A 17,349-nucleotide genomic window follows, 5' to 3' on the forward strand; every position below is an offset into this window, starting at 1 on the left:
GCTTTATACAATGAAAAGGTGAAGAAACCTGGGTATTCAGTAGGTAACATGAGCGATTTAACAATATCTATATTGAGTTTATAGGTTTAAATTTTGCTATTATGGTAATGAATTAATAAAATGGTAGTTTTAGATCCCTTTCAGATGGTACGTCCAAATGAATAAATGCTATTACCTTAGATCAAAAATTTTTGATGCTTTTAGCAAGATTTTGACCACTTCATTTTGATATACAAGTAGTTAATCAGCAATTTTACATAATAAATAATTGTTGAATGAATCCGTATATGGGTAATAATAGTGTCCTGGGGTACCGCTTAAAGTTTTTGACAATTAATTTCCATTGGTAGGGACACTTCATTACACATGTCGTGTATTATGCTGTATTCGTAAGTAACATTTCAGTATTTGTAGGTAAGAATTTGACTTTTGGTGGATATCGCAATCAAAACTTCATTTTATAAAGCACTTTGAATGTATTATTTTTTTTATGTGCGTTTATTGATACTTTAGACCCTATCATGTATTAATAATGTCGGTTCACAACGGTTGAAAGAGGATTGAAGTAAGAAACAAAGGCACTAAAGTGAAGATGAAATGTCAGTTGTGAAGTCCATCTTGGAGTCAGTTACGTCTTGTGGCCTTTCGTTTGAGGGCAACTACAATTAGCTTTATACCAGGGTCCATCAATGTGTTGTCTAGATCATGAGACAATGAGAACAGTCGTTTTTTCCATGGTATTCGTAGGTTAACCTTAGCGAAAACATCAAAAGTTACTTGAATAAATCAATTTGGACACAAATTACTCAGAAACCAGAAGGTCGGTAAACATTTAAAATGAAGCACACATGACAGTTGACAAATCCAAGTATTTATCCCTCTAATCTTCTTTGAATCTGATTTTTCTTTCAAATGAGCAGCCCGTCGTCTATTTCAGTGCATATTTTTCACCAATTAAGCCGTATTCAGTTTTGCATGGTGGGCATGTATGTGAATTCACAACTTTCATTGACATATGATTTGATAGCAAACATACAGGCCTTCGTTATGTACCAATATGGGCATTGGCATGAATGGCGGCGTTTCACAATACTGTCATGATGTCAAAGTGTATTCAGTAGGTAACATTCGGTTACCGAAATTTACCTCTAATACTTGCTTTTATTGTTGACATCTCAGAAATATTTAAACGCAGGTTATTGAAACTTGGTAGAAATAAAGAGTGTATTACCCTGCACCTATTGCTTAACTATTGTTTACTATTCTCTCACTTTGTGGAAATGGCACAGCTTTTAACATGTATTCGGAGGTAATGCATATTTTTACCAAACCTACCTTTGTGCCATTTAGAATTTCTGGCAGCTAAACACAATAATAAAGATGTCCGAATGCAATGCATTTCAGTATTGGACATATCAAAGCTTGTATCAATTATGCATTTATTAGTGATTTCCATTTTTAAAGATATATCTAGTGCTATGAAAAATTGTATTCGTAGGTAATGTAAAAAATACCACTCAAAAAAAAATATCACAAAAAATTCATAATTATGTACAAATATGTGAAAAATTGAACAGGCAATCTTTGAATACACACCTTTCAGGAAATCAATTTAGATTCAATCCAATGGCTTCTTTTCATAACTGATTTAGATGTTTTTAAAAATAGTTTAAGAAATATTTTGAAAAAATGGGTAAAAATAGCATGTTTTGGGGTCTCTGTGTCTAAGTTTTTCACAGAAGGGGGTCTTATTATATATGGCGCGAAGCGTATGATCGAGGCGAATAAACACAATACAAAAACGAATGCCAATTGATTAATACTTTTAAGTTATGGCCCTGAACATGCCGTGTACACTTTTCGTTGGATTCGACCATATGCTACAGTATGAAGGGACCTCTGAATTAAAATGCATCAGGGTGTGTAATGTATGAACATGTCAAACATTTAATATAAACCCATTTGCTTCCTGTCATCTTTCTCATAAATATCTGACAGCATAATCATTCTGGTAGCTGTCCTCATTAATGACCATGTGGCCATAGTGCTAAATATAACAAGCAGGTACTTTGATCCTTTAGTGGACATGATTAATTTTGAGAGAATAAAGCTATGCATCTATTGTCTCATATAACAGGGGCGACATCATTATTTTAGGTAAAATTTCGCCTCATTGTTTTACGCCAAAAATAATAATGTCGCCCGTTTTATATGAGACGATAGACAGTGCATGACAGTGGCTAAAACAATACCTTTATTCGCATTCTTAATATGTAAGTATTACAAATTTTAATCAAATAATGAAGAAGGAGGCGGCCTATATGCTTCACCCTGGCAGGGCGTAAGACAATGCGAAACACAAATTAATATATGCGAGGATCGGAAATAAACGATGCAAGCCCGAGAAATTATAATATAAATGACGTTAATCACGTCAAATTTTAATCAAATTAAATCCTACATTTTACAAGGAACTACCTATAGGGCTTACAATCGATCAGTCCCGTTTTTGCTATGCGCCTCCGATTGGTTCAAGTAGCGACCACATGTATTGCGTTGATACACACACACTGACCCGTGTGATATCGTGTCATGTCACACGGGTAAGAACCAATAAGATTGCAGGAACGTTACAATGAACACTACTTGAATAACATAGTGAAGCTTTGCACTTTGCAGCAATGGGAGCAATGTCAGTGCCTTTTCGGTGCACACATGTAAATAGGAATTTCCTGCTACACTCAGGATCCAACTTTTTATGAAGTTGACTAAGATTTCAAAATGTGTTGTATTTCAGAAACACCAAGCTATTTTTGAGCTGACTTAACCTGTATGGCCTATTATTAGGGGCATAGTTTTTCTATAGTTTTCTCTGCATTGGTTGTCTTCATATGAACCTCAACCAGAGAGTATAAGTTTTGAAGTGCTGAGAAGCTCACAAGTCAAGAAAATGATGTTTGAGGACTCTGTGTATCCAGTGAGTCAATGGGGACGCAATTACCGGTGTGCAACGTTTTGTATCTTTAGGAACCTTTTGATTTTCCTTTTGACTGAGTGTTAATTTCTTGAAGATATTCAACGAACAATGCTTTCTCTGTTCAATATATGGATGGACCTCATCCTCACCAATTAACACACACGTTCCATTCTATGTATACGAACATGTCAAACATCCGGTGTAAACCAATTTAGTTTCTCAATCTAAGACTGTCAACTTTTCATGATAACCTGCGCTATGATCTCTGGCTATTGGATACTGTGCATGTTATGAATCCTAGCAGGATTGCTTTACACATTTACAGTAACCGAATACACCGCCATATTCTAACATGAGCAGTTGTTGCATATCTAGTTCCCATAATGCACTATGGTTCATGTTATGTATCTGGCTATTGGCTGTGCATGATATGAATCCTGGCCCCGGGGGTACTCACACATAAAGCATACAGGGATGTGAAACTGTAACAGGTAGTTTTTCACAAGATCAAGAAATTCTTAGACATGGGTCTATGTTTTGAAGAAAACCCCTTAGACATGGGGTCTACTTTTGAAAATTTCAGTGCTACATGGAAAAAGCACAGTACTTTAAGCACAGTACTTTTGAAAAATCCCCCGGGCAAAATCCTTACATTACAGGTCTATGTTCTCGGTAAAAATTACCCTTAGAAATGAGTAAGGGTTTGGAAGCTCAAGCCCCACATCCCCAGCAAAAAATAATCCTAGTACCCCCACCCCCCAGGAGTACCCCTCCTGGGAATCCTGGCAGGGCAGGATTGCTGCACACATTTTATAGTAACCAAATACACAACCATAGTCAAACATGAGCGGTTGCTGCATATTTAGTTCCCATAATGCATCACTGCTGTCCAACAACAAAGTGAATATTTTGAAGGATGTGCTTTGTTTGTTTTATTTCTTCTTTAACCTGGGACACTCAATCAGTTGAAAACACAATTAATCATGAGTTCTTCCTTAAGGCCCAGTTGTGCTTTCAACTGTCATTCTGTACACTGTGTTTGAACGTAATGAATGGTTAAAGTTTGGTACAGGGTTTGTTTGGGGTTAGTGTTAGAATCAGGGGTTAGGCCAACTTAATTAAATCCTGTGTCTCAAAGCTTGTGAGAAATTCAAAACCTAATGAGGAATGCGGTGTTTTTTACTATATTTATTTTTTTAATTTTAATATTTTTTATGTGTCAGTATAGGGTTTCGGACAAGTATTTTGTGCAAAAAATATCCAACGTTGCAAATGTTGGAATAGCAGACACAAAAGTCACTGCTACAAACTATTATTCTTCTCTATTATTTTCGTGTCCAAAGTTTGCGAAAAATCGAAAACTTGAAATCAAATATGAACTTGAGTTTTATTTTTGCCTTTTTTTTTAAAAAAAAATGAATTTCTAGATTTTCAAAGTGGACTACGCACACGATTTTACTAATATCTTGGTGTAGATTATTCATCCAGTAGTTCAAAACATTATTTTGTAAATTAAATCAAATACTGGAACTAAAATTGCAACTCACTTTGCTACGTTGCATCCGAAAGCATCGGAGCATTGGACTTCGTCAGGCATCTGATTTAAGGCAGCTTTGAGACACAGGATTTAATTAAGATGGCCTTAGCATTAGGACTTGGGTGTGGTGGGCACTCTATAGAAATCCACACATAGGATGACTATACAAATTGCAAATGATTATGGGACAATGTTAAGATATCAACGGATCCACCATAAATTGATGTAGAGCAATGATAGTATGATAAGACAAAGAGATAGATTGTATGACAACAGTAATGGTCTACCAGGTAACTTATCTAAGCTGCTAAATGGAGAAACAATGAATCTATGACAACAACAACACTCTCATCATTGCTCAGGGTTGGCTAAAAGCTTCTTTAGTGGTTGGGGTATTGGCATCTTCATGGAAATAGGCACTATTTCCATGGTATCAGGTTTGTTAGATGCTGTGGCACCATCATGAGGATGTTTTCCTCCCACAAACTTGGGATTTGCCCAGTGGCGGTGCTAGGGAGGCATTTACAAGGGGGGGATATTTTCGTGGCCCCCCACTTTTTGAGGCAAACCCCTAAATTTCCTGAAATTCACTTTGCCCCCCCCCCCCCGGTGCCACCACGGGATTTGTCCCATTCCTTACCCCAAATATCTCTGAAAATGAAACTATTTTTGGCAAACATTTCAAAATTGATTTCACACATTGCATCCCAGGAGACCTGGTGCTTCCATTGGTTTGATGAGATATGGTACAGCATTTTTGTGGCATTAAATTTTTTGGAGAGAACCCGCGTTTCTGCAACATTAAAATTTCGCAAATTAGTACATTTGGGGAGGACAGGTTAGTGAAATGGTCTTTTCACTCACTTCTCACCACTGTGGCCCGGGTTCAATTCCCCGCGTAGCCACATGTGAGTTAACTGAGTTTTGTTGCCGATCCATGCTCATCGGGTTCGAACCCTGGCGGTGCCTATTACGCTTTCGTGAAAAAATTGAGTTAGCTTGAAATTCCCTTGGACAAGGAACTTACTGCTAATTGTCTCGTTGTAACCCGCATCGAAACTCGGGAGCTGATCCTGGTTGCGATGGCTATTTGTGGAATGTCTAGGGTGTGCGCTCTTGAAGCAGCAAAGTCCCTGAATAGTTGTTAAATGGTTTATGGAATGATGTGGGGCCATAGTGGTCAGCGACAACCTGTAAAGTGTGCTGAGGCTTGTGGATCAACGTCAGGCATTGTGCCTGTGCGTGCGCACTATAAATCACTGCGCTTTTTTTTTTTTTTTTCCAGGTGGGTGTTTCTCCGGTTTTCCTCCTGTATCTAAAATCAAACCTCTTCTCATATTAATGTCCGGTCACATTCGGTTGGCATCCCTTTAATTTAGTAGCCTCTGAGCACTATTGGTCTATGCCTGGCTTTGGCTGAATATTATAAATAAATTTCCTTCAAGGCCTATATATAGGAATAAAAAAGATCCATGTGCATAAAAATGTATTGCGAAATCTGCAAAATTGTCATGCATGCGAACATAGTAAGCTTTATAATACGTAAAACCAACTTGTATTTGTATCTCAAAGTAAACTAAATATACAATAAGGCCCATTATTTGAAAGTCTGTCTTGAACCTTCTCTGATGTTCAAAATCTAATCTGCAATACATGTTTTTCTTGTAGTAATTATAAAATTAATATTAGATATAATTGATTTACGACTGAGCTCTATTAAACTAAACTCTTTTACCAATAAAAAATGCACAGCCACATTCAATGTGCATATATTGTATACTTTAGTCACACCATGGAGAAGGATCTGAAACTACCGGCATGGGTGACAAGCTTTGTTAAAAACACAGCGAAGAAATTTCAGAAATTTTATCTGTCAACTGCAAATCCCGGTGCAAATCACGACCTCCTTTCAAGTTTCAATGGTGAAAAGGGGGAAAATTGTTTTTTTAACAATTCAGGCATGACTAACGTGCAAACATTTTCAGATGCCAGCAGGAGCTTTGAGACAAAGCTTTTAATTAATGGGGCCTATTATATTGTTGGGTCATCATCCTGAAGATTTTTAAGATGGGTTGTAAATGTGAAAAAATAAAAAACACAAATATCAATTGTTTTCAAGTGTTCCTCAAATGTACATTAACTATTTGGGTGCATTTTACAACATTTTTTCCCCAACCAAACACCCAATTTTGAACAAGTACGAGGGGGTATCCAAAAGTTTTTGACATCACCCAGAAGGAAAAGAGATATACTGATGAAATTTTGTCAGTGTAATCACTGGTCCTTATGTACATTATGGTCCAAATATGGTCTCCTAAGTATGTTTACCTTATTTACAAGAGGCGCTAGATGGGCAGTAGGCGCATAACCTGCAAGATGGTGAAAATTGAGGCACGCAGCGTGATTAAGTTCCTGCATTTGGAGGGTTAGGCCTACAATGCTCAGAAAATCTATGATGAAATGAAAGCTATCTACGGTGATGATTGCCCATCATATGGCACTGTTGCTTTTTGAAAAAGGAATTTCCAAACTGGCCACATGTCCCTCACAGATGAGCCAAGAAGTGGACATCAATCATTTACGGATGATGCGGCCACAGTGAAGAAACTCAAGAAAGTGGAGGATCTTATCATGAAAAGGTTATGTGCCTACTGCCCATCTAGCGCCACCTGTAAAGAAAGTAAACATACTTAGGAGACCATATTTGGACCATAATGTACATAAGGACCAGTGATTACACTGGCAAAATTTCATCAATATAGGTCTTTTCCTTCTGGATGATGTCAAAAACTTTTGGATACCCCCTCGTACTTTCCATACTTTTTGTCTGTTGGGAATGGATCTGTCTGTGGAAGGCAACATGGAGGTAAGTGGCTTTTAATCCTAACTTACTTTTGGCAAAGGCGAAGGAAAGTGGAAACGAAGGAAGATGAAGGGAAAATATGTTTTCTTGGGTGTAATTTTGAACCACAGACCCCTCGGGTGCTACACATATGACCAGAGATAGCAGGCCATGGGGGTGTACCTTGGACGGCCAAGCTTTCCATGCCCATATGTGTGTTCGCATGAGGATAAAATCCGGTCAAAAGGGATACTTGCTTTATAGCCTTTTGCTTTTAGTTAAGGTTAGGGTTAGGTAAGATGAATGAAATTTGTCAAAACCTATGTACCACATTAGTGACCCAGTTATATAGGCAAAACTAACAGAATGCCTGAAATCCTACAATTGCAGTACATTCCAGGTAACACATTTTGTAGGCACACAATTGGTTCCTAATGTCAAAGTGTATTTTTGGAGGAATGAATGTATAATTTAATACATAAATGTCACCAACTGAATGTATAATTTTGGAATTCCTTGTCAGCTAGTAGCAATGAAACTGGGTCATCAGTTTGCAACTTTAAATGAGCACTCTAAATCACTGTGGCATGCACCACAAAATGAGGTATTCCAGACGAAATCCATACACCCCCTATGGAAGACATGACCTTAATCTAACACACAGGGAGTGTGAATCTCAAATGGGGCTTCCTGAATGGATGATTCCATTTGAAATCCACACCCCCTTGTGTGGGAGATTAAGTTCATGTCTTTCACATGGGGTGTAAGTGGTTTTAGCCCAATTTCTACTCCGGTTTTCTATTATCTTTTAGAAGCATTAATCCTTGTTCCACATTTATTTAATGTCATTAAAAAAGTGACATCTAAGATATATACTTTTATTTTCATCTATTGAAAATCCAACAAAGACACTCTGACAAAACTCTCCATGCAATTACGTAATAGCCAGATAACTTCCAAGTTTATTTCACTGAAAGATATATGACCCACATTTATTGATAAGCATACTTTAGGATCTCAAACATGACAATCTCTAGGACACAGTTCCTTAAACCCAATATGCTTCCACATTCAAACAGTGACCTTAACACACACTAGGATCTCAAACATGACAATCTCAAGGACACAGTTCCTTAACCCCAATATGCTTCTACACTCAAATAATGACCTTTACACACACTAGGATCTCAAATATGACAATCTTGAAGACAAAGTTCCTTAACCCCAATATGCTTATACACTCAAAGAATGACCTTTACACATACTAGGATCTCAACATGACAATCTTGAAGACAAAGTTCCTTAACCCCAATATGCTTATACACTCAAAGAATGACCTTTACACATACTAGGATCTCAACATGACAATCTTGAAGACAAAGTTCCTTAACCCCAATATGCTTATACACTCAAAGAATGACCTTTACACATACTAGGATCTCAAACATGACAATCTCTAAGACAAAGTTCCTTAACCCCAATATACTTATACATTCAAAGAGCTGACCTTTGGGTATGTTGGGTACAAAAACCTCATGTTCCACAACATGAGGTCAAAATTTGAGCTTTGCTTGTTTAATGAGGGTCATTGAGCTATGCCATTGGGGATGAGATCATTTAGGCTATCAGTGATACCTATGTTGCCTTAGCATTGTGTGGTAATCTAAGGTGACAATAGACTATTCAGTTGAAATCCATACACCCCTATGGAAGACATGATCTTAATCTCCCACATAAGGAGTGTGCATTTCAAATAGGGTTACACGGGATGCGATCTACTCTCACATCCCTGGGTTACCTGAATGGGTGACTCCATTTGAAATATGCACCCCCTCTGTGGGAGATTTACAGTCATGTCTTCCATAGGGGTGTCCGATTTAACTGGAACAGTCCATTATGTGGTAATCTAAGTCGACAATACACCATATAAAATGGAAAGCTGTCAGTTGCATTCTGACAAAAAGGTTTTGAGAAGTGAAATGGGGGTGTTCATTGGTGTTTGATTTTGCACTGAATAGACTCTTTAAATTGATCTTGAGTGTGTGATCTCATGTGTCAAGTGAACACACTTAGTGGGATGTCAAAACTTTTTGATTTAAAGGGTATGTACTCTTGAGGACACTTATCATGGATCCTGTTCACAAGAAAATAAGTGACTGGCGCGCGCTTATGTGAATTTACGCGAGTATCAGTCAGTGTACTTCGGTTATATTTATAAATTCACTTTTATAAATACGCATGTGACCCATGGGCAAGACCAGCAAGCGTGACCAAATCCTCATGCATTGACCACTATACAGAAAGAGATAAGAACTCTGTAGATAAATATCATCAAATTTAAGTATTAATTGAATTGCAAAATTATTACACATTTTGCAATTCCGCAATTTGTAATATGTTATCAAGAACAACATTTCGAAAGTATTTGACAACGGAGAAAAATATTCAACGACGGAAACGTTTACAATATAATCACAAAGTTGAACAAAATAGACAATTTTGCTGCACAGCAGTCTCATGTTGTTCCGCCTTGGCATTCAAATGTATAGAAAGACCACTCGTTATGCAGAAGGTCACTTTGGGACTTACTGTCTATAAGCTGTTATGGCAGCGCGGTGGAGGTCACATGAATAGACAATTTTGCTGCACAGCAGTCTCATGTTGTTCCGCCTTGGCATTCAAATGTATAGAAAGACCAATCGTTATGCAGAAGGTCACTTTGGGACATACTGTCTATAAGCTGTTATGGCAGCGCGGTGGTGGTCACGTGCGTATTTATAAAAGCGCATTTATAAATATAACTGAAGTACACTGTGAGTTGGGACTTTATTGATGCACACAGTAACAAAAGCTGAATAATTTCTGCCTTATATAAGCGAATGATTTCCGCCTTATAAAAAGTCGAACAAACTTAAGTGTATGCCAAGATGTCAACTAACCTTGTTTTCACATCTGTCTCATTCAAATGCCACTCAGTCCTAGGATGTCTGTCCTCCAGGTCCTGCTGTATTGTTAGCTTTTGTCTGCAATGAAAACAACAGAAGTGTTAGCTGGTAAACACGCCGCATTAACTCATTTACAGGGACGTGTTATTGTTAAGTCTTAGATGGTTTCAAGATATTGACATTTACATGGTTATAGAGATGAGGTACAAGATGGAGTTGAAAGGATTTTTTAATAAGGTGAGGTTTACAGATTTTAGTAATGTTATTGATATCATAAAAGATAAAAATATTTCCCTGTTTGTAACAAAATGCTAAACAGGCGGGAAAACAGGTTCAGCATTGTGTTGGAGCAATGCTGATAATAAGCTGACTTGCCGATCTCTTTTATTCTAAATGCCAGTCTCCCCCTAAATGCACTTGTGTGTGTGTGGGGGGGGGGGAGGAGTTGCATCTCTTGCACAACAAGTATGTTCTACCTGCCCAGCACTATATATGCCAATACCTATTTATACACCTGGGTGGGAGAGATATTAGACGTATATGTCATTAACATTTAACATTTTAATGTTATATAATTACTAGTAGTTTGGCTAATTGGCAAAACTAACATTGTAACATTGTGTATTGATCATGTTGATATAGAATGGCGTGTTCCTCCAGTTTTGCATTGCATAATGCGTGACTGGCATGTGCTTATAAATGTAAATATACGTATGTGTGCAGTAACAAAAAACAAAGAATTTTTGCCGATTATAAGCCAACAAATTATAAAATGGGTCGTAATATTAAAGAATAATAAAGACAGTGGCCTAAAACAGGTTAAATTGAAGATTTACATGTACGTCACAAACGTCGGTCAATTTTATCCTGGTATTTCAAATCATGGGGGACTTGCCCTTGCCCCCCCGGTCGATATGCCACTATGTACATCAGGATTCATCATCTTCTGATAAAACTTCATTTAACATAGACAAACTACTCTCAACATTAGAAGATTCCATTATTCATTTAAAGCAAACAAACTTAACAAATGTCAAATTGCCTCGGCTGCGAAAAGCATTAAAAGAAAACAACTTTGTCTCTGGCCAGCGGTCATCTTTCTCCTGTGTCTTCCCTGTTAGCTGGTCAGCTACCCTGAACCTTTTCCATTCCCTTCCTTTCACTTGACCAAGATGATAGAGTGAAACAAACAGAGTGACAATCACCTACTAATTGCCTCATCAGTCATTTAATTGCCAGACTGTGTAAAGGCTAGGCCACTTTTCTTCCTGCAGTCAATTGCTAGAGTTTAGAGAATGGATGAACAACACATTTCCTTCACAATTCTCTTATTGTTTTTTGCTAGAGGAATGGGTGAACAACACATTTCCCTATCAATTCTTCTATTGTTATTTGCTAGATGGAGTTTAAGGAAGGGGTGAACAACACATTTTCCCTGACAATTCTTCTATTGTCATTTGCTAGATAGAGTTTAAGGGAATGGGTAAACAATACATTTCCCTGTCAATTCTTCTATTGTTATTTGCTAGATGGAGTTTAAGGAAGGGGCAAACAACACATTTTCCCTGACAATTCTTCTATTGTCATTTGCTAGATAGTTTAAGGGAATGGGTAAACAATACATTTTCCCTGTCAATTCTTCTATTGTTATTTGCTAGATGGAGTTTAAGGAAGAGGTGAAAAACACATTTTCCCTGACAATTCTTCTATTGTTATTTGCAAGATCAATGGGCGAACAACACATCCTCACTGTTATCTATTTAGCATTTGCTTGTATTGCACCATTTATTAGTGAGAAAAAACATTTAGAATGTATTTCAGTGGCAGTCAGACCCAGGTGGGATAGCACTTGTGGGAAATTTAAAAACAGAATAGCTTTCAATCAGAGTGGGAGGTGTGATGCGATGTCACCATTTTTGATGATGCCATTGGATTAACAGTAATCTTCACAAACAATTCTAAATATACTAATGCCTGGACATCTGTGATAAAGATGACATAACCGGTCATCGAAAGCTCAGAAAGTTGAGTACAATTTTACTGGATTTGCCTCCCATAAAAAAAAATCACCAATTCTAAACATGTTATGTGTTGTCAAAGCAAAAGTTATGTTAATCCAAAACGGATGAAGCTCGGCAAGGAACTCAACTTTAAATATGTTATTTTTCAATTTGTAATTGATAACCGCCTATTTGAACAGGCTTTCAACCTTGTAGTTTCTTCATCCTCAGCCTCGTATATACGCCACCGACACATGATCCACCTGCTTTAAAGAAAAGACTAGCACTGTGGCATCACCTCCGTAGCCCATTTACCTGTCCTGATGAAATCATTTTGGACATGGCCATTTAGGCTACATATCATGGCGTGTGTAGTTTGAGCCAGCAGACAAGATTGAATTGAGGTGATGAGAGTGATGACCAAGAGATGTTAATTACGACATGTCAAGAGTTTAACTTGTCTAACACACAACTTTGACACCTGTAAGCCACCTGCCAATTACCATAGTGGACAATTTGCCTGATTATCTTTTTGCGATTTGCCAAAATTTCAATATTGTCTTCTCCACTTATACAGGCTGTTACTATGATTGGTACTCATTGGTTTTGGTGTTTATTCTTCCAAATGCAACATAGGATCCTCTTGTAATGGGCAGAATTATAGTTTATAAACTTTTATCACAAAATAGGTGGATCCCATGTTGCATTTTGATGAGACAGTCTTGTCCATAATGACTGAAAATTGATGGGTACCAATCATTTTAATACAGCCTGTATAGATGAGTTGACTTCTGACGTCAATGCCTGGCAGTATGCACATGCATGAACACAATTTCCATTGTTTTTTGCCTGGCAGTATGCGCACGCAGCATATTTTGTTCAGGGCTTGTGTTTTTAAAACTCCCGCCACATCACAATAAGGCTATTGAACAGTGTAGTAGTTACACAGGGTTCACTTAAGCATATCGGTATGCCAGTCCATAATCACTGAAAACTGATGGGTACCAATCATTTTGATACAGCCTGTATAGTCAGAGCTACCTATAGCTGCTCCCCAACTTCTAGTTCAAACCTGAGACTGCTTGTTGACATTAATATATTCCAAAAATTATTATTTACCTCTTAAATTCATGACAAATACAGTGCCCTATAGTTTATTAAGACAAGCAAGCCTTCCAATTTTTGGAGTTGCATTAATAGCGTGGTCTCAGTGTAGGAGGGATGCAACATTTTTTCACACCTTCCTTTTATTTATATAGAAGATTGACTAGTACAGCATCTGCACCTCCGTAGCCCATTTACCTGTCCTGATGAAATCATTTCGGACATGGCCATTTAGGCTACATATCATGGCGTGTGTAGTTGAGCCAACAGACAAGATTGAATTGAGGTGATGAGAGTGATGACCAAGAGATGTTAATTACAACATCTCAAGAGTTTAACAGACAACTTTGACACCTGCTAACCACCTGTCCAATTACCATAGTGGACAATTTGCCTGATTTTCTTTTTGCGATTTGCCAAAATTTCAATATTGTCTTCTCCACTTATACTGGCTGTTACTATCAAAAATTGAAAATGATTGGTACACATTGGTTTTGGTGTTTATTTTTCTAAATGCAGCATAGGATCCTCTTGGAATGGGCAGAATATACAGTTTATAGTTTTTATCACAAAAATAGATGGATCCCATGTTGCATTTTGGTAAGACAGTCTTGTTCATATCACTGAAAACTGGTGGGTACCAATCATTTTGATACAGCCTGTATAGTCAGAGCTATTTATAGCTGCTCATGACAAATACTGCAAGCCTTCCAATCTTTGGAGTTGCATAATAGTATGGTCTCAGTGTAGGAAGGACACAACATATTTTTACACCTTCCTTAAATTTATAACCTCAGTAGCCCATTTAACTGTCCTGACAAAATCATTTCGGACATGGCCATTTAGGCTACATATTCCCGGGTACATATTATGGCGTGTGTCAGGGGCGGATCCAGGAATTTTCAATAGAGGGGGCGCCGAGTCACCACCGCTCCCGCGGCGGCTCGGCGCCCACATAAAGTCAGGCGCCGCTATGCCAAAATACACATAGTCAGGCGCCGCTATGCAAAAGTTAGAGGGGGCGCGCGCCGGGGGCGCCCCCCTCTAAATCCGCCCCTGTGTGTAGTTGAGCCAGCAGACAAGATATCTCATTGAATTGATATCTCATAGAGTGATGACCAAGAGATGTTAATTACAGCATGTCAAGAGTTTGACTTGTCCAACAGACATCTTTGACACCTGTAAGCCACCTGCCAATTACCGTATTAGTTGAATTTTTTGCGCGATTTTAAATTTTTGATCAAAACTCTCTTTACATTGATCTATGCAAATAAGAAATATATTCATACATTGTTATTTTTGCAGTAAATGCAAATGAGCGTTTAAGAGCCTGAAAATTAATATTCTGTGAAAATGTGCACTTTTACAATACTGATTCACACTAATTACATCTAGTGGCAATGGCAAATGTAGATGATGGTATGCCTCATCTAAGGCACACTTGGTTATATCAGAGAAGATGAGAAGATCTTCTCTGGTTATATATATTGGTTGGATCTGGGTTTCAAATTTGGTTGGACTCCAATCTTCAAGTGAGGATGTATATTTCAATAAAAATCCCTTTAAAAAGGGATGGACTGGGACAATGACGATTCCATTTGAAGTGTGTAACTAATGCATTTGATATATGCTATAATTTATTTTATATTTATGGATACTACATGTCATATTCAAAAAGATAAGCCCAAAGCAGCTGCTCAAAGTAACACAAAATATCAGTATTTGAAATGCTATCTTCTACCATAACCCCAACCACATGATTATAAATCCTTTATATTCACAGAGGATTTATAAAGCGCAGTTTCAACATTTATTATAGAAAGATATCGATATAAACATCTCATTTGTCAAAACTTGATCTTCATATATACAAATCCGCCCAGAACGTAGAAAAATGATCACATTTACCGGCGGCGCCAACCAGTCCACGATTTCAATAAAAAAGTGATGACATATTTTGTATCAAAGCATAGCGAAAGATGAATCCCGACCACAAATTTAAGGAGACAGGATAATAAATGGTCTATTATATCGTCATTAAATCTTTAATTGAGATGCTATTAAGTTTGATGGATCTAACAGATACGCTAACTTGTGATGCTACCTGTTCAACTGATAAATTTTGCACCAAAATAATTTTACACTTTAATCATTTTCAATTGTTATGTGAAATTTAAACAAAAAAATTACATATTTAATAATCACATACATCAATTTTGAGAAGTGCATATTGATTAATTTAACGACACGCACAATTGTTGAAAATTACTAGATTGTTAAAATTTTAATCATGTAAAAAAATAATTTCAACATCATAAAAAGAATGAGTTATGATATATCAGAGTGATAGATATTATACCCATATATTGAATGTAATAAAAACACTATATTGCATGGAGCCATCGTTATGTTTTTGTTTTTCTTTAATACTATAGCTAGGATACGTTCCTACATGCCGCAGCAAGTGAGTGAGTTATGAAAGGCAATATCACTAGGATCCACAACATGCTCATCTATCAAGGCACAGTTCTTTAAACCCAAAACATTTTCACATTCATTGAATGACCTTTGAAAATTTGGGTACAAAAACTCATACTTTGAAACTTGAGATCAAAGTTTGAACTATGATTGTTTAATTACGGTTATCGAACTATGCGATTAGGATGAGGCCATTGTGGTCCATAGTGTATGCGACATTATTAGGTCTAGATCTGTCAATGAAGCTCACCAATTATATTTTATTTAGGCAATGGATATTTCAAAATGTAGTTTATTAGCTATAGAAAACTGTGACAGGTGAATAAGGCTGTTCCATTTGACAATTACACCCCCTGCAGGAAGATTTTCTAACCAAATTCAACAGTTGTAGTCATTCCAGATTCAACAAAACAAAACAAGTGGTAAAGGTGTGGAAAATATTATAATAACAAACAAAATTTCTCAAAATAGTGTTTAAAATCCACCTGGATGTTATCTACTGCCAAAAGCAACTAGACATTTAGGCATATACCGTATTTAGTCAAATAAACGCCCCGAGCGTTACATTTTCCCAAGGGGGTGTTTATTCAAGGTCAATTTTAGAATGATAATTCCTGTTAAAATCATTAGGTAAACTTAAAACTCACGCTAAAATGACAAACTATGAACTAGAAACACTGTCTTCTGGTTCACTTTCTGGTTTCCGATCCAGATTTTCGCCAATTATTGACGCTATTATCGACCATGTGGGCAACTTGGTAAGCTTACTACACAAGATAGCATGGAAATATCGGCATTTTTGAAACATCTTGGTTGAAAAAAAGTGGTGGGGGCGTTTATTTGAGGGGGGGGCGACTATTTGACGAAATACAGGTACATATATTCATCAAAGTATCCTGCCGTATCTTTTAGTCCCTTGGTCCTGTCGAGAACCCATGATCCAGTGGTAAAAAGGCGAGGGTGCTAGTGCATAAACCAAAATAGGACATCTGGAGGGTTGAGAACCACAAAGTCTCAACTCACAAAGGAATCCTTTGTGAGTTATGGCTTTCTGACTCTCAACCCTCAAATTATTATTCTGTCTATTATAAATGCACTTACACCTTGGTGACACTATTTCTATAATATATTTCACCCTGATTTGTAGTGTCTTCACATGTTGAGGCAGCTGTTATCCCAGGCTGTTATACTCCCTCTTTTTCTCTCCCTCGTCTGTATCACATCATCTCACTCAACTTCCCTCTCCTCCACGTCACCCTCTCTAAGACTTTCATCATTCTAACTTGCCATATTTTAACAAAAATAAATGATTAATTTCAATTTGAAAAGCACATTATATTCTATGAAAAGAGGAAGGTGGGAATTTGTTAATGCGAAGTGTACATTTTTAAACCAAAAATAAATGATTCATTTCAATTTGAAAAGCACATTATATTCTATGAAAAGAGGAAAGTAAGAATGCATTC

At 37.2% G+C, this 17,349-nt stretch overlaps 1 protein-coding gene across 2 annotated transcripts in view; it reads right to left on the bottom strand.

Annotated features, from left to right (window-relative positions):
* The window catches only part of LOC140157406 (tubulin-specific chaperone D-like), a 250,318-nt gene that overhangs the window by 19,823 nt on the left and 213,146 nt on the right, over positions 1–17,349 (bottom strand). For both annotated transcript variants that reach the window (XM_072180591.1, XM_072180590.1), the window contains one exon: positions 10,296–10,379. In XM_072180591.1, coding sequence (XP_072036692.1) covers positions 10,335–10,379 — 45 coding nt within the window. In that variant the 3' untranslated portion in view covers positions 10,296–10,334. The remainder of the gene's footprint in view (positions 1–10,295; positions 10,380–17,349) is intronic.

Source organism: Amphiura filiformis, chromosome 7, assembly GCF_039555335.1.
Source record: "Amphiura filiformis chromosome 7, Afil_fr2py, whole genome shotgun sequence".
Taxonomy (NCBI): domain Eukaryota; kingdom Metazoa; phylum Echinodermata; class Ophiuroidea; order Amphilepidida; family Amphiuridae; genus Amphiura; species Amphiura filiformis.